This window comes from Ictalurus furcatus, chromosome 13 (assembly GCF_023375685.1).
Source record: "Ictalurus furcatus strain D&B chromosome 13, Billie_1.0, whole genome shotgun sequence".
Taxonomy (NCBI): Eukaryota; Metazoa; Chordata; class Actinopteri; order Siluriformes; family Ictaluridae; genus Ictalurus; species Ictalurus furcatus.
In genome coordinates this window covers 18,104,849-18,128,808 of record NC_071267.1, presented here as the reverse complement: position 1 = coordinate 18,128,808, position 23,960 = coordinate 18,104,849, and the positions used below count along the sequence as shown (strand labels likewise).

Sequence of the window (23,960 nt, the reverse complement as noted above, 5' to 3'; positions counted from 1 at the left end):
ACATCAGACAGTATAGATTGATTGATTGAGCTCAATGTACACAAATGGGAGCAAGAGTTCAAATGAGTATGGGGTATGAATGAGATAAGACATGTGCCCTGAGTCTTTGAAGGGGTCTACCATTACTAGAGGACAGAAAAAAATAGAAAGAGGAAGGGAAGCTGGTGTAAGGAAAGGGAAAAACGATGGAAATGTAAGAAAATACTGTATAAAATGTTGCATGCAAAAACTTAAATAAATAAAGCTAAATGAAATAAAATAAAATAATTACATTCTGGGACAGGACCAAATTGAGATGATGCTTTATTATGAGTAATGGATGGAAGAATGATACCATAGAGCTCAATACTGATTTGATGGGAATAGTAGATTCAGCATGCTTGACCAGGATTCATCTACGTTTGTCTGAATGACTTTCAGTTATAAAGTTGATAGACCTCCGCTTGTGGTTATATTCGATTGCACAACTCTGTCAGGCCATTTTATTCGAAGTAAATAATACTGAATAATTAATAATAAACTTAATAATTGAATTGAATAGTTAATTTAATAAACAGAATACCCTGGGTTTCCTGAAGCAAAGCAGCTTCAACAAAATACTTAACTGTAATACTTAACTGTCACATTGTGGTCATTTGAATAGACTAGAGATGCACATATTTATTATACATATTACAATACATTGAAAAACTCACCAAAGAGATTAACAGCAAGCACCATTCTATACAACTTCATTAACAGTGATCTGGTGCAAGGACATAAATGCACCGTATGTTTAAATAAACAAACAGTATGTTTACAAGTGAACTGGATTATTTTTATCTTGATATTGAATTATAGCATCACAGTACTATTTTTTTTCTAATAGCAAACATCTTCACACTTGTGAATCTAAGGCTTGGCTTACAGTGTGTTTTCTCTGCAGGTACATCAGTATTCCAAGTGACAGCAACAGATGCTGATGACCCCACCTATGGAAACAGTGCTCGAGTGGTGTATAGCATTTTGCAAGGACAGCCATACTTCTCTGTAGACCCACAAACAGGTAAGGAACCAGACTATTGACATTCCTGTTTAATTAATTGCAATATGTTTGTTATTGGTTTTATGTTGCTATGTTTGGAAATATTTCCAGATATTCAATTTAACTGTTAGTGAAGTCCTTTGTTCACAGGCTTCACATGTGTGCTATGTAGTCTTTAGACCGCACTGTACTTTAGATAATTTGGATCCCTCCAGGAAGGATGAGGTTTTTAACATGTTCTCTTTGTGCTCCTTTGCATTTCCATATACTTATAACTACTGTACTTGAAAACAATGCAAAATGATTAATCTTTGGTTATAAAAGTGAGAAGGGGAAGTATGGAGTTTATGAGGTCCAAGAAATGGTTTCTGAAACTTTAAAACGCATGATAATCATAGAATTCATTCAGATCAGGTCAGATTTTTACAAGTGTATGTTAAGTGTTAATGGTAGAGTAATGTGAAAGAAAAAGAGAACAGGAAACACACAACAGTACTTTAAACTCTCTCTCTCTCTCTCTCTCTCTTTCTCTCTCTATTCTCTAACTTTCTGTGTGTGTGTGTGTGTGTGTGTGTGTGTGCGTGCATACCTACAAATGTGAACATGCATTATTCAAAATCTCTATGCAGGAATTAAAAAGTTGTTAATAACAGAATCAATACTCTTTTATTATTTATTTATATATTTATTTTATTGCATCCAAACAGTCCCACAGTACATTTGCCTCGCTGTGTGTAGGTGAAATTGTAGGTTACAACATTCAAAATCAAATGAATCATCTGTGCATGATTGCTCTCATAGAAGGAATTTTACACTACATTGGTTTTGTGTTGTTGGCGCTGTCTGTGGAGCTAAAACAGCTGCCTGCCTACAGCAGAGCTGAACTATTAAACCTCCTGAGAGTCATGTAAAACTTACAGTGCTGTCCGATATACTAAACTCTTCTGATGTATTCACTGATTAAAAACTTTTTATACCACAGTGAGGTTGAATTATTGAATCTGATTGGTCAGAAGGTGTTTACATGATTATAGTTAATGTAACTATTTGTGTGACTTGTCATTCATTAATAAATTAAACAATGTAATCTTTAGCAAATCACTGTGGTATAAGTAGTATAACACATGTCCAGATATATCACACCACCTGGGTATGAATTATTTTTGCGTAACCACACAGTCACACAGTCTGCTGTATGTTATTCCTTATCTATACCGGAATTCATGAAGACTTTTGGTGATTGGTTGGTTCTACACATTTCTTTTTGGCTGTGAACTGACAAGGATTCTGTGTATTGCAGTAGATGACATGGCAATGATAAAAAATAATAATAATAATAATAATAATAATAAAATAAATAAATAAAATATCTTTGAAAGGTGTGAAATGTTTATGCTCATTAGTACTATTCATCACTTTACAGTGTCTGGCTTTATCCCGTTGTGTAAAGTGTCTACTTGCAAAGACTATGATGAATACTGCAAAAGGAATGTTAAGAAAAAATAAAAAACCTTCTTTAATGCATTGTGCTGTGATTGCCTTTAACTACCGCTTAAAAAGGATAAATGTGGCCTAGTTCAGTAACCTTCTAGAAATCTTTTTGTTAGACTTAGAAAGTAAAAAATCAGGTAAATGTATTTATTACAAATTGATCTTACTCAAATAGCCTAGCAGAAATTGTCAAATTACATTGGTTCAGAAAGTGACCTACAGAGAAAGTGAAAATTTTATATGATGTTATACATTGTATGCTTGTATATGCAGCTGCAAATAAGTAGTATGTGAAAGTTTTTTTTTCCTTTTATCTATGAGACCTGTAAGTGGGTGTGATAGTTAAATGCAAATGTGACATTATGGTAAGAAGGTGAGTCAAATTATATTTATATATATTTACATTTTGCACAAAACTATAATTTTTCTACATTTCTCTATTTTGTTTATTGCAAATATTCCAGCATTTAAAGAGATTCTGGAGTCCTCTTGAATTTTTTTTTTTTTAATTTTTGTACATGGAGACACATTGTGGTGATTTATTAAATCATATTAATCATGCCACAGGAAGCACAAATAAGCGAAAGCACTTAATTTTGCTTAAAATAATACCTTTTCAATTGTTCTCAAGGTCAGCACATTTGATATATGTGTTATATGATATACATCATTGATATTTGTATATATGCTATATGTAGTATCTATGGTTGCAATCAAAATTGTTCAACCGTCAATGCAAATCAGGTTTATTGTCAAAATGTACAGCTGTTTGCAATGAACAAATCAAACAATACCTGTTTAGCATATTTGTGCTGTTGTGAGGGATTCTGTTCAGGGGGTTGAATAATTTTGAAACTGAAGAAATCATTATAACTTGCATTTTCAGTTGAATTTGGGGAAACCACTTGAAGCATTCATTGTGTTGAAATATTTCAATTGCTTTTGTTTGATTTGCTCATTGCAAACAGGTGAACATGTGTAAATTTTGAGAATAAACCTGATTTGCAATAGGGGTTGAATAATTTTGATTGCAACTTTATATGCTTTTAGTAGCTGTTTGTCCTTGCTGTCAAAATGTGCACTTACATCAGTCACTATAATGAAATTCTTTTGATAAAAGGAGGTGAGACTGTCAGTGCAGGACTCATCTTAAACCTGAGCCATGACATATTCTCTTTCTCTCTCTCTCTCTCTCTCTCTCTCTCTCTCTCTCTCTCTCTATCACAGACAAACACATTTACTCATATACTCGCATGTCAAGCTGTTGACACAGATATTCCACCAGAAAGACAAACAAATTATAAAAAGGACACCTGCAATATCCACAATGGTTTATTTTTAGCTTATGCAGGCCACAATGCCACAAGGACCTGTACGAAACAAAAACACACAAAAAAGCCAGAATAAAAATCCAGACTGAACACATCCATCAACCTGATTTTATGTGTACTATATCTAGCCCTAACTTCAACCTTTGTAAATTGTAAACTGTGAAAGGGGTGAAAATTGTCATAAATTTGCAATTGTAAGCCCATGTTATATCGAACCATAATTTGCTTTGACTCATGAGAAACCTTCCTCCCTTTAAAATTTTGATACAATAGAAAACACTCCAAGTGCATGAAATATTAAGTATTTTTTGTCAAATTCTCCGAATCTGAAAACCCTGAAAACGATCACTTGAGCAGTCAGGAAAGAGGAATTCTGTTAACTGTCACCTGCTTGTGTAAAGGTTGAAGGTAGATTTATTTTTCTGACATAGTAGTCCCTAAGCAATGAATCATGGCACTGAGAAAACAAGTGACAGGAGACCATGCAACAATATCTTGTTCTACGCAGGCCTGTCACCTCATAATTTTGATCTAGGAACCTGTGGGGCTTAGTGACATTTTTGTCTAAAGACACAGTCACTACTTTGCATAAGGTGAATATATTTTCTGTAGATACCATCGATGCACACAGATTAAATAAGCAGAAAAGCATTTGAAATTGAACATTGGCATTAAGACAGAATGACTGGTTTTCCTATTAGAAATTTGTAAAATTAGTAAAATATGCTATACTTTTGCTACTAATTGCATATACTACTGGCCATATACCCAAATAAGTTTGAAATAAATAAGAAAAGTATTTATTTATTGACAATATAAGCATGGACATGTATATTATGACATTCATTTCTTTTGCAAAGGGTAACTTAATTAACTTTTAAAGAAACAAGGGAAATAAAAGATTTGATGAAAATGCCTCTGTTGCTATTAAATAGTTATTTGTTTAACTCTCCCATACATTGGTACATCTAAATATTCTACATCTTAACGTGTACTGAATGCATTAATCATTGTGCATCTTGCATTTAGAGCGAACATGATCTTATGATGATTTTGTGTGAATTTGCATATAAAAGGGTGATGTGTTTGGATTCTATCCATCCATCCATTTTCTGTAAAACTTATCCTACACAGGGTCATGGGGAGCCTGGAGCCTATCCCAGGGGACTCTGGGCATCTTTGGATTCAAATTAAATGTAAAAGTTTTGGTGTACATACAGAATGGAAGCTAGTTCAACCCCTAAACCTAACGTTAACATTTGTATTTTTGGTATGGTATTGTGTGAATTGTTACTAATTTGCAAGTGTGAGACATGCTATGAGAGCTTCATGAACATGATATAGAGAAAGCTGAGGTTTTGGGATTTAGGTAGAATTAAATCAGAATGGTATCTAAGAACCATGCCTAAACCCAGCACAATGTAATCATTTGGTATCAGTGTTCTGACTTGATCCCGCCAGCACTTCAAGGCCCATCTAATAACCCAACTTTAGTTGATAAACTAACGGCTGCTAAAACAGTACTGGATCAGGTGCTTTTATGAACATTCAAGTACATATTGGGCTCAACTTTGAATTTTACCAACAAAATCAGAATTTTATGTGTTGCCACCAGCAGGCTAAAATCGAAGAGCTATTTTTGTTACGATTCCTTGGCGGAGACAAACGCGGACTGGCAATGTGGATTACGTTGAGCAGATGACAGATGGAACACAGAACGAAATCAAGGTCAGAATAATCGGGCAATCAGGTTATACGGGGCCTAGGCAGAAGCGTAATCTAAAGACAAACGAATATCGAAACCAGGTAAACGTATATGAAATTAAGGCTTGGTGCACGAACAGAGACAAGGCTGCTGATGGACAGCACCAATATCACGGTATTTCCCTGCGACTTCGGCAAGTCCGTTATGAAATCTAGGGCCAGGTGGGACCACGGGCGTTCAGGTATGGGTAGAGGCACCAACCTCCCGGCAGGTAGAGCATGTGTCCCTTGGACTGAGCGCAAGTGGAACATGAGGATACGATGCGCTGAACCTCCCTAGGCATGTTGGGCCACCAGTACTTTTCGGCCAGCAGTTGGTACGTGCGGCGGGTCCCTGGGTGACCCATTGCCAATGTCGTATGGGCCCAGGTGATGAGTTCTAGATGATATGAATCCCAGCAGCCCCTCTGGGGAGTGGATATGAGACAGTGCATCGGCTTTTGTGTTCTTTGAGCCAGGCCTATAAGACAGGGTGAATTGGAACCTGGAAAAGAATAGGGACCAGCGAGCCTGGCGAGGAGTGAGGCGTTTGGTGCACGAACAGAGACGAGGCTGCTGAGCGTTTACTTCGCAAGCAGCTGACGTTAATGAGGCCCTTTTATAACTTTTGATGTAGTGCAGGTGTTCGTAATCAGAACTCCGGCAAACTCGAGCGTGGGCATGGTTGGGAAGTGTAGTCCTCATTCGCCATGTCCATGGGCTGCACTACACGCTGGGAACTGCATGTGAAATGTTCACCACTGTTTCCAAAACATAATCCTTAAACCTAATTATATATGCCAGGTTTTATTTGCAAAAAAAAAAAAAAAAATAGAGTGCAATTTACAGCAATTATCAGACTTTATTTCCTTGTTTGGCTGACTCCTAGATTTGTCCTTGTTCTTTATTCAAATTCATAACTTGGTGTATCTGAACCCTATAGGCAATGAATTATGTGTCTACTAGGGAGCCATTTTGGATTCAGCTTCTGATTATTTTGTTGAAAATTTGTTACAGGCTAATGATGTCACATTAATGAAATCAGGATTATTGGTATGAACTATTGCTTTTTTCTACTCAAGTCACAATTCATTGCTATTGCATGCAAAAATATGTATTAATTTGTCCTTCAGAAAATTATTATAAAAGCAATGCTCATCTTAATTCTTAACTATAAGGGTGTAATATAAAGCCATGTAACCTCTCAATGTTATTTATAATTTAGACATTGGGTTCATAATGATAAATAATTATAAACACTTTCTATCAATATTTAAATTTGTAATTATGGATTTTATGAATGTCTGGATCTATGTACTCTGAGATTTGGATAAATGAATGATAATATGGAGACAAAGTAATTTTTTATTCATGAAAAGGGAATGTGCAAAATACTCTTTCCATTTACATATCATATGATGAGATATTTGGCATTTATAAAGATAAAATGTAAATACAGTTTTAAAAGCTTAGCATTAGGGTGGTTAAATCAGCCAATAATCTTATTAATAAAAAAAATAATTATTAATTTATATTATTCTTCTTTTACTGTATAAAACAAATGGATGTGCCTGTGTTTATATGAGCAAAAATGAAACACTATGCCTGTGTTGAAAGCTGCCTTCATGTCCTTCATGTAGTTGTGACATAGGGCCATGACTGATGGAGGACATGGCCTGATTGTCTGAAGAAGCTAATAGGGTCAATTGTCTAAGGATGCCAAAGATCACAAGAATAGATGATGAGTAGAATTATCTTCATACACACTGCCATTACCTGAGAGAGAAAGAGAGAGAAGCTGACAATGTATTTTACTATTTTTCCTATTAATTCCTCATGATTTTTTTAATTATACAGTAACAATTAGGGAACTACAGTTTGTTGCAAGAGAGGAATGGTCGTTAGGCTAATACATTTACTCAGGAAACAAAACAACCTCATTGCCACAGAGCATACACTGTCATTTAAGGATAGATTTCTGTAGGTTATGAATAATGTAATGCAATTAAATTTAGCATGGTTATGATTGTTTAGAGGCTATAGAGCTGGCCATAAACAGCAGTGTAAAATAATCTGAACTCTAATCGCTCAATATGTTTAGATGCCTTTGTTTATAGGTTATATAATATAAATAATATAAAAAAAATAAAAAAAAAAGGGCTTAGTACGGGTCTGGCAATAAACACAAAGAAACACACACAACACTTATTGTCAAACAAAGACACACAAAGGGGTTAAATAATAATAAATAATAAATGCAATCAAAGGTAAAACACAAACAGCTGTGAATAATGCTGACACGTGAGGGAGACATCCAAAACGTGTAAAAAGTGAATGAAATAAATAAATAAATAAACAAACTGAGATAAATTGTGTCAGAACTTTTCCCACTTACAATAACCTGGTTGCAGAAGTGTACACACCATTTTATAATTGGGGATGTGGCTCTGTTCACAATGAACCAATCTAATGTTCAAAAGTAATCCTACAGCTGTCATCAATGAAATTGATTTTCTTATCTTTGTTAGCTTTATTTTGTTCTGTTAGGTTGACACTGCATACTGTAATTGATTGAGAGCTTCCATTAGTGCTTCTGAGCTTATTCTAATTGCCTTACTGACATTCACTCACATCTTCTAATACTTGTTGAATCACATAAAAACAAGAAGTTTTAACAACCATTTATAATAAATGAGATTCATTCTTCTGCAAGAGCAAAGCTGCTTCACTGAATAATTAGACTGTGATGTGAATCACTTTGCATGAATTGTATAAGGTTATTCACAGGGGTGGACTTTACCATTAGGCAATGGTCAGCATTTGTCTTGGGCCCCGAGCTACCAAGGGCCCCAAAACGCTGCATCAATTTATGGTTAAGAAAGTTTTATTTTTACTTTTTGCTAATTAACTGTTTTTCTAAAAATCCACATAAAAAATGCTGTCAGATTGCTTAATTCATGAGTGTCTCAGGGCCCCCTCAGTACCCACTAAATTGGTTTATTCCACAATTTTACTGCACATCTGCAGAAATGATTCAGGAAGAAAATAGCCAACTAGTGCAAGCGGCAGCAACATCACGTGTAGTGTACAGACAGAGCAAAAAGGAAGCGAAAGCTACCCCAGCGGTGCTGAAAAAAGGAGAACGCAAGAGGAAAGCAAAAAGTTTTTATCAAAGCCTGTGAATTGTTTTAAATTAACCGATATTGCCTTTGGTGTGAAGGCAATTTGCAATTCTGCAGGGCTTGACTGCTGTAGCATTACAGCCAAAAAACTGCGAGGCTGGGACAGGCAGCACAGTTCATTCTCTCTCTCTCTTTCTCTCTCTCTCTCTCTCATACACATAGACATGCTCTTTCAAATATACATTTTTGCATCTGCATACATACACACACACACACACACACACACACACACACACACAGACACACAGACACACACATACTCTCATATGTATACACCCTTCACCTCCTCCTCATTCCCTCCTAAAGCTCTGCTGACCTGCTCCAAAATGAATCACTGAACTCTACAGACATGATCATAGATGAGTTTAATGTCACATGATGATAGTGTGCCATTCAGATGTGGATTCATATTCAGTGCTGCTTCAAATAAATATGTTTAAATATTACCACAATTTAGAAAAAAGAAGAATATTTTAATAAGCTGCTGTCCTACTATATCATACAGCGACTTATTGTTTGCTCTTGGTTAGTGGTCGTAGTGACTTATTTATTAATATAGGCCTAATATCAAGATTAATTTAATAATATTAATATTAGAAAATAAAATGCATGGTTATTATTATTATTATTATTATTATTATTATTATTATTATTATTATTATTATAGTAGTAGTGGTAGTAGTAGTAGTAGTAGTGGTCTATTTTGGTGGGGGGTAAAATTAGATCAGGAGTTGTACAGCTGGGTGGTGCAGCTCTCTTACACTGCACCCAGATGATGCCCCCTTACTAGCTAACATGCTGTCTTGATTGTTTTCTATTCTTTGTCACACTGTTCTTCTATTTCTGTTAGTCTACTTTACAAATATGACTTGATAGCTGTTCAGTGCTACTTAAAATAAATATGTTTAAATAGCATTTATGTTTCTGTATTGTGTTATATTTTTATGCTAGTAAGTAGTGTTAAAAATTGGTCTAACTATCAATGAGACGGTGTGTTATGATGTGGCGTGTTGTGGGCCGGATGTGGTGGTCTACTCTGGGCCAGAAAGTTCAGGGCCACTTTTTGGTTCCAGTCCACCCCATGATTATTGCTTTTAATGTTAAATAATGTATGCTGAAAATTAAAATATCGATGTTAAAACACTGACATGAGGGCCCCTTTCCTATATTTTGCCTAGGGCCCCCAAATCACTAAATCTGCCCTTGGTTGTTCATTATAAGCAGGGGTTGTTAATGCCAAACTGATTTAACAGAGCTCCAGCATGTCCTCATGTGTCACCACAGACAGGCTACATTAATAAGTCAGACTGGGTCTTAGTCTTATACATTACTTACAAGAGAATTCAGACAAAGAAATTTCTCAATTTCAGAGACTCAGAGTTTCACACACATAAAACGAAAAATCACAACATATCTTAGCCATTATTATCACTTTGTTCATTCAGTTTCTGTCATTATTCCACTAATTCCTTCACAAACATTCATACACAGAACAATAAGTAGGGTAATTTCACTGCTGATTAAGGAGTTTTAAGAGCTCTCAGCTTTACACAGGTCACATAGTACATAAAATGACATCAGTGGCACATTATTTACAGAACTTAGAAAAGCATGTCAGTAAATAACATTCTCCTCTACCTATCAATACATGGTAAAAGAAGCACCAAAAGTGATTTCACCCAAGTACACTTGATGAGTCACTAAACAAGGAAGCACTCTCTAACAACTGGATGATTCTGAGCACTTTTATTTAACATTTAATTGGAAGAATGCTTTTCCCTGTCAATCATACCTACATATACCATGACAGACAAAGTGAAGAAAGTATCTACAGTTGGTCAGTGCAATGTGGATTACTGTTGTTAGCTCTCTGACAATTTATAACTTATATTTTGGATGACTGGTAGTGTGATCTGTGGCAGCCTGTAATTTTGTTATTTGCCTGTTTCTCTTGCCTCTAAGGTTTCTTTATCTTCAGTAAAGCCCTGTGTGCCTGTTCACATGAAAACACTAATCACTGCATACTTTACAATGTGACAGAGGAGATGCGTTCTAGTCTAATGTGGCTGTTGTTAAACTTTTTCCTAGGGCACAGTTTATGAGTTGGCATTGTTGAGCACATTAAGGGTTAACATATTTCTGCTGATTACCCACTAGGTCACCACCTTCTGCTGCAGAGATTTAAAAGCAATATGATTTACTGTCAATGCCTGTCATGCGAGTCTGAATGAATTCATTCAGACTGTAAACAAATTGTTTACCAACATAGTTGAGTGTTCAATCAATGCTCTTGTGTTCCCTTTCAAAGGGAACTTCGCATTGCGGTAGCTGAACGTGGTGGGAAGCACCTGCCAAGGCAGCTAGCCATCTCAGGTCCGGGGGATCTCTTATGGATCTGGAAGAGGAGCTCTATCTCTTGCTCTGTCTTCCGGGTCTCACTCTCTGCTAGATTTTGGAGCTTGTGTCGTGACTCCTCCTTCCGCTATGGAAATCCAAAAAAAAAAAAAACACACACAAATAAAAAATAATAATTCCTCTGAATTATAATTCCTCCAAGGAACCAGAAGGGTGTGCTAAAAACTGAGAGCAGCATATAAAGAGCTGCTTGAAGTGATTACTAAGGTTGGATGAGCTTTTTTCTCCCCAGTGAAATAAATCCCTCACACTGCAGAAAACTCGCTTTTTTTCAGAAATGCATGACAAAATATCAGGCTTCTGTGGGAAAACCATGCATAAGCCGTATTTATAACCCCACCATGTCGGATTATTCGGCCATCGTGTGGAATGTACAGCATGGCTATTTAGCTATGCGGAAAGTGGAGGAGGCACTTGCGAGCTACCTCTCTCCAACGATTGCAGGTAACTTAGGGGGGCCGGCTTTGGCGTCCAAGCCATGTAAGGCCACCGTGGCATTGGTGGGCAAGGCCTATGCAGTAGTGGGTCTTGCTTGTGGTTCACTGCAGACAATAGTGGTGTTGCAGGCCTACCAAGCAGACCTGCTGGTCTGATCTGAGAATGGTCATAAAGGCCAAGCAGACAAAAGAGGAGCGGTCCTGAGGGGCCGTGGAGGGACATATCGGGGACATGAGGTTGTTAGGGCAGTTAGCCCCCAGTGCTACTGTAGGTCCTCCCCTAGCCAAGGTTGTCCCAAGTCTTCAGTGTTCTCTGGTCAGAGAGCTGTCTCAGGGCAATGAAAATCTGATGCTTTCCCTCCAATAGAATATGGAAAAGTTAATGTCACTAAAAGACCGTCTCCATGTGTCTCAATGTGTCTCCATGGGTTCTGTCTACCGTAAAAAGTTGCTACTGGGTCCAGTTCAGAGCTCGACCCCCCCAGTTCAGAGGTGTGCTCACCATAGTAGTCAGGACAAACCAGAGCCTGAAGTTAATGCAGGAAGTAAGATCCCTCATGGACAAGGGGCCATAGAACATGTACCCCTTCCCTGAGGGAGGGAGGTTTTTACAGCCGTTATTTCCTGGTCGAGCAAAAAATAGAGGAGTATGCGGCCAATTATAGATTTGCATCACCTGAACTGTACTCTTCGCACATACAGGTTCAAGATGCTGACACCCAACTTTATATTTCCACAGATTCAGTTTGAGGACTGGTTTGTGACAGATCTAAAAGGTGCATATTTCCATGTAGAAATATCGCCCAGTCTCAGGAAGTTCCTGGGGTATGTGTTGGAGGCAACACATACCAAGATCAGGTTCTTCCCTTCAGGCTAGCTTTATCCCTTCGCACCTTCACAAAGTGCATGGATGTCATATTGGCTCCATTGTGACTCCAGGGCATCCATGTACTAAACTACCTGGATGACTGGTTAATTCTAGCATGATCCAGGGAAATAGCCTCAGTTCGCAGTTTTAGACGGCTGTCCAGCTCATGGTCTCTGGAGTGGCCCTCATCTGGAGTGGCATATAAATTGCCTAGAAATGCGGGCCATATTACTAGCACTGAAATTCTTCTTCCTCAACTGAGAGGTCACCATGTGTTTACAGACAACACAGTGGTGGTCTCATATATCGACCACCAGGGAGAATTATGTTCACGCCCCCTGTTCAGGCAGGTGCAACTAATTCTTCTCTGGGCAGAGGGAAAGTTTTGTCAGTGAGTGCAATGTACATCCTGGGCAACTGGAGTCTGGGGGCAGACATCCTGTTGAGGCAGCAGCTGAGGCCCATTGATAGGTGGCTCCATCCACAAGTGTTGGAGTCCATATGGCGGAGGTTTGGCCAAGCGGGAGTGGATGTGTTCACCTCCGAAGAGATAACACACTGCCCGCTGTGGTTCGCCCTCACTCCTCCTGCACCATTAAGGCTGGACGCCATGGTGCATATGTGGCCGAGGTCACATCTATATGCTTTTCCCCTGATCGCTCTGCTCCCACAAGTTCTAGCGAGAGTTCTCCAAGACGGTCTGTGTCTGCTGCTTGTAGCACCTTATTGGCCAGCTCGAATATGGTTCTCAGAGACAATATCCCTGCTAGACAGCACTTCTTTGGAGATTCCCATCTGCAGGGAACTACTGTCTCAAGCCGGAGGTCTGATTTATCATCCTCAGCGGAACTATGGAAACTGTAGGTCTGGCCCCTGAGGGGCACCAGCTCATAGATTCTGGTCTCACAACTGAGGTTGTTGAGACCATGTAGAATGTTAGAACACCATCCACGATGAAATTGTATGCACTCAAGTGGCAACTTTTTGCATTTGAGCCCTTAGTGTCAGCCTCTGAGGAGCTTCTGACTCTAAAGGTAGCTCTTCTGCTGGCCCTGACAACTCTCGAGCAATTAGGAGATCTACAAGCTTTCTGTTGGCCCTTCCTGTGTTGACTTTACCCCTGGATTAGCCAAGGCCTTCCTGTATCATAGGCCGCATTATATTCCTAAAATGCCTACATCTGCTGCCCAGCCAGTAGTGTTGCAAGCTTTCTGCCCTCCTCTGTTCCTCATACCAGAACAAGAGAAATTGCACCCACTGTGTCCAGTAAGGGCTCTCTGTACTTACGTCCACCGCTCCGGCCAGTGGTGTAAGTCAGAACAGCTGCTGGTCAGCTTAGGCGGTGACAGCAGAATGGATGCAACAGCACATCTCTAATTGGATAGTGGAATCTATCTCTATCTCTAACGCAGTCTCTCTACGCCTCTGGGCATTAGGGCTCATTCCACTCTGGGTGTCACCTCCTCGAAGGCTTTGTCCAAAGAGGTATCCTTACAGGATGTGTTTCTGTGGCCGGGTGGTCTATGCCGCACATATTCATTCGATTTTACAGCCTGGATATACATTCCGGCCCATGCTCGAGTGTCTTGCAGTGACCCTCGGGCTCAGTTCTTTTTGAACAGGTTGTACACTCAGTATGACGAAGTGGGTATTCTCGTTCCCACAGCGTTCAGCTAATGCAACGTGAGTTCCCTTTGAAAGTGAATGTTTGGGTTACGCATCTAACTCTGTTCCCTGAGAAGGAAACGAGACATTGTGTGGCTTTGTCATAGCTTGTTCCAGCTTTCAGTGCGGTAACTTCCAGCTCTACTCTCGTTTTCTTTTTGTGCCAGCGTTTAATGTTGTTTTTATTTATCATATTATCCTGTGCTTATTGTTTTTGTCTCCTCATGTTCTTCTTTGTCCGACAACTCCTGGAGAACTGCCTGTTTGTTAAAGCAGAAATATGCTAATTCCATCCCTGTTCAGTCACCTTTCTAGGGTACATCATTGAGAGCAGGTGAGTTAAGGCTGACCCCAAGAAAATCCAAGCCGTAGTTGAGTGGCCCAGACCAACTACTCTGAAACAGCTCCAACAGCTTTCCTTTCCAGCTTTCACCCCTCACTAGGCTCATATCCACATCAGCTCCCTTTGTATGGACCCCTGAGGCGGAAGCTGCCTTCAATAAGCTCAAGGACCTGTTCATCTCTGCCCCTGTGCTCATCCAACCTGATCAATTTATCGTGGAGGTGGACTCCTCTGATTCACGTGTGGGTGTGGTACTCTCCCAATGATCAGTTCCTAACCAGAAACTCCACCCATGTGTCTACTTTTCTCATCATCTCTCTCCCATGGAACGCAACTATGATGTGGGGAATCATGAGTTGTTGGCCATGAAGCTGGGCATGGAAGAGTGGAGACACTGAGTAGTCTTTCATCGTCTGGACTGACCACAAAAACCTGGCCTACATTCAGCCTGCCAAGCACCTCGACTCCCGCCAGGCTTGCTGGGCCCTATTCTTCAGGTGGTGATCACTTATCAGAATGGTAAGAATGGTAAGCCCAGTGGTAAGAATGGTAAGCCCAGTGACCTCTCCCACCAGTTCTCCCCAGAAGATGACACCTCGGGCCCCAACACCATCCTCCATCCAGCCTGTGTGGTAGGGGCTGTCACTTGGGAGATTGAGTCTGCTATCCAGAAAGCCCAATGCACCCAACCTGATCCAGGTAATGGGCATCCTGGCCGCTTGTTCGTCCCTGACTCCCTGTGTTCCCAGACCCTCCAGTGGGCCCACTGTTCCCGGTTCACCTGCCACCCTGACTCCAGTTGCACCCTAAGCCAATTAAAATGACACTTCTGGTGGCCAACCATGGACACTGACAATTGGGCATTTGTCGCTGCCTGCACCGTATGCGCCTGAAGCAAGGCCTCTCACCGCACACCTGCCAGCCTACTTCTACCCCTGCCTGTTCAAAGCCACCCCTTGTCACACATCACCTTTGAACTTTGTCCCTGGCCTACCCCCCTTGCATGGTAATAATTTCATCCTGACAATAGTTGACCTGGTTTCCAAAGCCATACACTTTGTGGTTCTTCCCAAGCTCCCCACAGCCCAAGAAACAACTAACATCCTGGTCAGTCATGTCTTCCTGCTGCATGGCATCCCTCAGAACATTGTCTCCAACCATGGGCCCCAGTTCATTTGTGTTATGGAAAATTCTGTAATGCCCTGTCAGTTTAACCTCTGGATTTCAGCCCCATACTAATGGCCAGGTAGAGCAGGCCAATCAGGAGTTGGAAGCAGCGCGACAGTGTGTCATGGTCCATAACCCCTCCACCTGGAGCTCCCAGTTACCATGGATGGAGTATGCCCACAATTTCCTAATCAGTTCCGCCACTGGTAAGTCACCATTTGAGTGCTCCCTGGGTTATCAGTCTCCCCTGTTCCCCAGCCAGGAAAATGACATTGCATTCCCCCCGTGCAAGCTCACCTCCGCCACTGCTGCAAGATGTGGAAAGAAGCCCATTCTGCCCTGCTTCGCTCCACTGAATGCAACTATCACCTGGCTGACCAGCATAGAATCTCAGCACCCAACTACCAGCCAGGTCAAAGGGAGTGGCTGTGAACCAAAGACATTCACCTGAAGAATGAGGCCAAGAAACTCTCCCCCTGTTATCTGGGCCACTTCACCGTCAAGAGCATCATCAATTCCTTTGTGGTAAAATTCAAACTCTTCAGATCCCTGCGCATCCACCCTACATTTCATGTCTCCCAACTCAAGCCAGTTCACATCAGCCCTATGAGCCTTCCGACCCCCTTCCACCCGCTCGGGTCATGGACAGCCACCCTGCTTACACCATCAGGAGGCTGCTGGATGTGCGCTGTAGAGGACAGGGCCTGCAATATCTGGTGGGCTGGGAGGGATATGTACCGGAGGAGTGGCCCTGGGTACCCTGATTGTTTATCCTAGATCCCTTTCTCATCCATGAGTTCCACTGGACTCATACAAACAAGCCTGGCAGGTCACCTGGAGGCTCCTGTTGAGAAGGGGATACTGTCATGGTCTGGGCCAGAGCTCCCATGTATTTTCCTGTTTTTCCTTTCGTGGTGTTCCCCTTATTTTCCCTCCCTCTCAGCCCTGTTTGTGTGTGTGTGTGTGTGTTTTGGCATAGCACTCCACCTCATGCCTCACCTGATTGCAGTATTGGCCACATCTGTTCCTCATCTACTCACCTCATCAGCATATATAAACCCCGGTCCTTCAGCCACGCTTTGCCAGAACGTTCCAGCCTTTAGTGCGGTAACGTCTGGCTCTACTCACATTTTCTTTCCGTAATAGTGTTTTGCATTGTTTTCCCTCATTGTATTACCCTGTGCTGATTTCATTTATTGTGTCACTTCCTGCTATACCCAGCTACACGTCCCCTTCCCTGTGGCTCTCTTGCTCTGCATTTGATTCTTACATGGTGGACTGGAGTTTGAATCCAGACCCTGATTACACATTATCTCACTCCTTTCTCACACCCCAGCTTCCACTACTCTTCAATTAATCCTGTTAACCTTCAATCCTTGTGTCTGTGTTCTGCATTTGGGTCCCCCCATCTCTGTGCCCATAACATACACATAATGAGTGTAAAGATTTGGATTGTGAATGTAATTATGTTCAAAGATTTACAAGGCTATCAGTCATTTTATTAAACACTCACCTTGCTTGTTTACTACGTTATAAGGTTACATGAAAAAATTGCTACTAAAAGCCATGAGTATCTGTGGCATCATCACTGAACATTAATGACATGTATATCATATTGGACACCAAGAGAGTGTTTAAAAATGGTATTCAAGATGATCTAGGCTTACCTAGGTTCAACTATCACAGAGACCAGCAATAATTAGCAAGAGAAGTAATCACCTGTAATGTTCTTACTGCACCCAGGACAATCTTGCAGATCCTTTACAAATACACAATCTGTATTGGAGACTGAAGGAGAAACTGATGCAATCACCTTCTCCATGACTTGAAGAGGGGTGAACAAAAGGCTAACATTCTATCTCAGCCAGGCTCACCCTGGGTCAGACTCACTGCCTCCTTCACAATGGCTCCGTAGAATTAACTGCATTATATACATATAAAACTGCATTTATATTAATATATTAATTATATTAATTAATACTGCATTTTATATACATAAAAAAACTGAAGCCTGATATTCTCAGACCAGAGATGAGAACCTAGTATTTATCAATGCTAAGTTGACTTTTCATAGCTGATGACAGTTTTAACTTTATTGAATGTAAAGGTATGTTTGTATGTGCTAATCTTTGGCATATCATTGAATAATAAGTGTTCAGTCATTTATTGAAGTACATGCAATTAAATTAAGAAGTGTGACACACTTGTGCATCTTGGATAGATGTAGAGGACAGTAGTAGAAGAGATGGTGGTATGAATGTGTTATTTAATCAAATGAGGCATGGTCTACCAATCCTGTCATATTAATAAAATTTGCCTAAAATTTTATTAATTTTAAGAAAATTAAAAAAAAAAAAAACAACAACAAAAAAAAAAACATGAAAATAACGTGCTAGTAATAGTGGGAAAATCGGGTTGTATCTAATGAAACCAGATCTACCTTTTTATCTCTTCCTGCAGTAAACCTCCAGTACTTCAGCAGCTGTTGCCTTAGTATTCCTAAGCTCAGAGTGTAGCTAGCTGGCTAGCAGCTTTCAAACAGAAATCAGGAAAATGCTTGATTTCCGTGCAAAATCTGTTCAAGAAGGCTACTAACGTGCCTGATCAATCTCTTATCACATTTAGACTTTACTACTGCAACTCATTTTTCTGCATGTGCCATTAGATCCTTCCAGCTGAGCCAGAATGCAGGCTTGTCTTCATGTCTCTCTGCTGTATTTCGTATGCTGGCTTACTGTAGCTTATTCATTCATCCATCTTCAGTTCTGCTTTATCCTGGTCATCACTGCAGTGAATACAACCTGGATGACACCAGTCCTGTAGCTGTTGGCATTGGAAAAATAAAATTAAATAAAAAAATGCTCTTACATACAGTGTCAGAAATGGACGATCTCCACTCTACCTGATGGCAATGGTCAAATTTTGCATTGCATCATACATTCAAGCTGTAAACACAACACAGTTTCGCCCCCCTTCATCATCAGGTTCCAACGACTCTTTGCTGTATTGGCACATAGGTGATGGACTGAACTTGTCTTAGCTTTCCAAACAGCTTGGTCTCTTGCTGTCTTAAAATGCACACTGAAGACCCATCTGCAAAAAGCACCTGATGGAGCACTAATGGTGCTTTAAAAGCCTGCCTTAGGTTGTTGGCACCCTCAGAATTGTGCTGATCTTCATGAGCCATTACCGTAAGTACACAAGTAAACGCTTCTGTAAGTCATAATGTCATACTGCTTAACAACATGTTAATGCCAACACTTTTGCACGAGGGGACATCAATGCCCAATACAGTGATTTTCATGCTTCTAACAAATCTACTGTAGCTAGAACACCAACACTCTTCTGCTTTCTAGCGATAAAAACTAGAGGTTTTCAGCAATTTTCCACAAGTTCATTTTAGTCTCTTGAAGCACTCCAAAAAAGTAATGATATAGGATAGGCTCTTCCTCTTGACTAAAGAATAAAAAATTAAATAAATAAAAGAGAGAAAGGTCAGGTCATTAGTCTTTTGTGTTGTTCTAATGGAATGGATGGCTGTCTGCCAGGCTTCTTTGTTGCCTTAGGAGCACAGGTTAAGTAATACTGCACTTGGGATAATATCTCTCAGCAATAGGAGAGAGGGAAGAAATAATGGCCCTGGTAAAATAGAGTTAAGGCATTAAGGATGTGAAGTGGATTTTAGCTAGACATCTTTTTGTGGACAAGGTGGGGGTGATACCAGTTATCTGATGTATTGAGGACAAACTATAGACAATGTAACATATATAGTCAATATTATTCACACATTAGTACACCTTATTACTGAAAAAAATACATATTTATATTCTATGTCAGTAGCAAGAGTAGAATGCTAAGAGTAAATTAAATTTCACATTTTATTCTCTAAATGAGTGCTTTATTAAAGGCAGGTGCACTTGGACGGTGAATCTGTTAAACCCATACATAAAGGACTCATAGAGAGTGCTAATACTATCTGTACAACATAAATATGTAGTGTACTACAAGTGTGTAAACAGAGTGATAAAGAATGTGTCCTTTTCAGATTCGAATAGATGTAGATTGTTCCAGTAAAATAAAGTATTTTCTAGCTTTTCTATTTTCTAATTACATTAACTAATTACTTATTTTCTTGGTTTTAAAGTATTTATATTAGTTCATTTAACAAAAATAAGGTTAACAAACTTTTGACTTTCAGTATAGAAGTTTATTATTTTCCAAAAACAGAACCTTTTATTTATAACACTTCATACTTTTTTATCCAGTTACATTTACTGTTATGAACCATCTGTGAAACTGTTTAGTTCCTTATGTTATAACAGCTATAAACATGTGTTCTTCTCTTGAAGTTAATAAGAGAAAAAACACCAAGTAACCAAGAAACCACAAACCACTCTGTCCTAAATACTTTCCCATAAGAGAAAACATATATGTAAGTGTTCTTGCAAAAATGCTAAATAAACAAGCCTATACTCTATCATATTATTAGTACTCTGATGATTCCTCACTGTCCTTCAGTTTCGATAATAAACTGTTTCATCGTTCTCTCTGCTGACCTGCTTGGATAGGATATTCCTTTTGTGGCAGGTGACTGATAACCTGCCTTACACCAAATGTGACTAATGTGGTTACAGTCGCTCAAAGCTTGATCCAATTCGAATGTTCTAATTGCCCTAAGAAGCTTACCCCATTCCACGGCCACATATGTCATGTTCTTTTCTAAATCACATGGAAATCAGTGAAGAGTTGAGTTTAAACCAAGGCGATATTGCAGGGAGGTCCCACAGAAATCCATGTGACAACCAATATTGTCCAACACTTGCAATTTTATATGAATAATTCTAGATGTTGGAACTTGTACAATTTAATGTGTTTTCATTCATGTAATGTCCAGCACACTCCAACCACATCCCCTTGACTTGTTTAAATTTCTATACATCTTTACATTATATCGTTCTAAATCACCTTTATCATTATTTCAGAAATCAAATACCCATATTCAAAGTATAACAAAACAAGTTGTGTAAAATAAACAATATGTCTTTTTGTTGTAAGCTAAGATCTAACCGTTGTAAGGTGATTCTGCCAGTCAACAATGCTTGACTCTTCTTATAACCATCAAATGACTGATGTTGAAACAGCTCACACTGACTACCACCTCATTATGTACACAGATGCTGCAACATTCTGGTGGATTGCAGCTTACTGTATATAATGCATTTTAGATGTCCAGGAAACTTCTGTAGACACAAACAAATAGTTTATATTATTATATATTATTCAATGCAATATGTCTCATGTTTTAATAGACGAGGATATTGACATTTATTCATAGATTTCATACTATGGAATTATTTACTGTTCTGCATATCATGAGAGAATGATTAACTGACACATTTATAGACTGTTATGCTGTGTACCAGTATGCTAATTAGACATCAGCTTGCAGGCTTTGGCTTATAAAAAAGAAGAGGCATGTAGTTGTGACCAAAGACCAAGTGGAGATGTTGCATATGGCAAATACATTATTGGGGCAAGGCAAGAATACACTCTGGATGGGACACCAGTCCATCACAGGTCATCTCACACATAGCTGCAATTTAAGCCTAGTGGCAAATTTCAAATAGCCCATCCATCAACTGGCATCTTTTTAAGAAGTTGAGAGGAAACCAAAGAAAATCCATATGGAACCATGTATAAAACCTATGCAGACACAGGGAAAACATGTAAAACCTCATAGATGTATATAGATTGTTTTTTAAAAATCAGGAATTTCAACTATCTTCTACCCATGTGCTTCAAATGTTTGCTCACCTCATGAGCAAACACATATTATGCTCAATGCCAGGTAAACTTCTTTTTTTTTAAGCAAGCCAAACATTTTGGTATTTTTTGTTCCTCCTTTTATTCCTCCATGTCATACAAGTGGCAGAATAGTAGATTAATAGAATAACATAATGTAGTATCATGCATCATACATCTACATACATTGGCATGTATCATTAATATCCAAGAAGTCCATGTGGACCTCATGACTGCAATGTATACACTACTGTGGGAGAGATCATTTGTAAACCAAACACACACACAAACACACACATTGATCAATAATGTATTAGAAATGTTGTTTACATGTGCAAATGTGTTAAACAGAAAAAAGGCAATATGTTATGAGTCAATATTATGTTTGCTGTTTTGTATGTTTAGTGCTGCTGTATTTGCTGAATAACATCTAAACTGCCAAGTATCAGATGGTGGAAATTCACTACAGAATGACTGTGTGCACTCACAGATGTGTGCACAGTCAATACCCTCCATCAAAAGCACCCCAAGGCACGTAAAACTTCCTACTGTGCTCCAGCAAGATAAATCAAAGGAGGGTTTTATGATAACACATCTATTTCACAAAGAGCTATTGTTCTTGTCATTTTTCATGAACAGACATCTTTCAAACTAAATAATAATGAAATCAAACATGGAGCACGGAAAGGGAGATTTGTGGCCTTGGCATGTAATTTTGTGTGAAGAGACTGTGTTTTTTTCTGAAAAGGAGTTCAAAGTTTGCCACATGTTCCACCCTTGCCCTTAGTTTTTGCCTGTAGGGTAAATGAGAAAGAGAGTTTGTAGTGAGATATCAAGCTAAGATTGTTCACTGGTGAAAGGGCCTAAAGGGAAACATTATTTTTTGCTACTGTTTTTTATTGTGGCAAATATAACAATTTAAGTCTATTTAAATGGGTTAACACATATATTAAGCCATGATTTCCCCAATAAGATTCACATTCGAAATTTGGCATCATCGGTAGCAAGTTTATAACCTGATAAACAATATACATATGTATATAATCTACAAAGGTATATGAAACCAAATCGTGACTAGAAAATCACTATGAATTTGCGAGATTGTGACCATGTTGCATACATGGCAGTTGGATTTAATAAGAATAATTTAATAAGAATATTTTGTATTTATCATAAATCAAATCTCTTTTTTAAAGCTTAAAGACAAAAGAAGAAATATTATTGTTCATCTGACCTATGAGCAGTTGATTAAATCTGACCCATTGTATCAAGTCTAATATATGTTCTTTTGGCACATATCTTTAGATGTGGTACATCTGTTCCTGCAATATGCAAAGTTCAGTTTATAGAACAGTTATTAATCAAGTGTACTCAGTTTCTGTTTCAACTTGTAGCTGGAGCTCACTCTTCTTAATTAAGTTACTGCCTCAAAGAAAGGTCAGAAAGCTCAGCCATGGTGATTTTATTGTCTAGATGTAGTAAATTTACCCTGTGGAATTGAGCAAAGGCAAAGGTTAATGATAAATTAGGAACAAGGTAATGCATTTTATTCCTGGTCATACACTCAGAGAGCAGTGCTGATGTCATATCTGCTTCTCCAGGCAATTACATGGCTTAAAATTTGCTACTGGTTGAATGCCAAGCTGTGAAAGACTAATTTATATGTTAGTTAAAATGTAGAGAGCTAACTCACATCCTACAGATTTAAACAATATAAAGGAAATTGAAGCCACTCTAGTCAGATGCAAGGCTTTAGCCATGGGCAGTTTGATGCAAATAAGCTCTACACATCTAGGGATGTGTATGATAGATGAGTATTGTGGAAAAATTCATTGTCCAAGTCTGTAAATGTAGATAAAGGCCAACCTTAGTGGACAAAGAATTGAGAATAAAAAAATGGGTAACATATAAACACATTAAAGGTTTGGTTTTATGGTATGCAAGTTATAAGATATAAGTGTTTGACTTCATTACTTATTGCCAAAGTATGAATATCTAAATATAAGCTTGTGATAGTACAACACATAAGTTAAAAAAACAGTTTTCTGATCTAAAAGATGTCTTGTGATCTCAGACTGAGAGCTGTAAATGTAAGCATTTTGATTACTGTTTTAGAGACTGTATGTAAAACAACAAAATATAGAGTGCAACTTATGAATCATATTTCTTGCATCAAAATGAGTGTAAACATATTTAAGTGTGTGTGTATGTGTGTGTATGTGTGTGTGTGTGTGTGTGTGTGTGTGTGTGTGTGAGAGAGAGAGAGCACATATTGCAACATATTTTGTAAATGTTGTTTCCTAAACCTATGTGATATTTATGATTTCACCACATCGTTCACCATGAAGTATGGATAAAAATGATACCAAACATGCCCTGAGAATTACTGTAATTAAATACAGTTCAGATGACCAGGTTTGTTTTACCTAGTATCTCTGAAACACATTCCTGATCATTTCAACCTTAATCAAATAACTGCCAAAATTTATGAA

The 23,960-nt window shown here is 38.8% G+C and overlaps 1 protein-coding gene across 4 annotated transcripts in view; it reads left to right on the top strand.

Moving 5' to 3' along the window:
* LOC128617546 (cadherin-18) overlaps positions 1-23,960 on the top strand; it is a 137,348-nt gene that overhangs the window by 57,287 nt on the left and 56,101 nt on the right. For 3 of the 4 annotated variants that reach the window (XM_053640703.1, XM_053640704.1, XM_053640706.1), the window contains one exon: positions 926-1,045. The exons of the other annotated variant lie outside the window; for it this stretch is intronic. In XM_053640703.1, the coding sequence (XP_053496678.1) occupies positions 926-1,045 (120 nt within the window). The remainder of the gene's footprint in view (positions 1-925; positions 1,046-23,960) is intronic. 4 annotated transcript variants of the gene reach the window in all.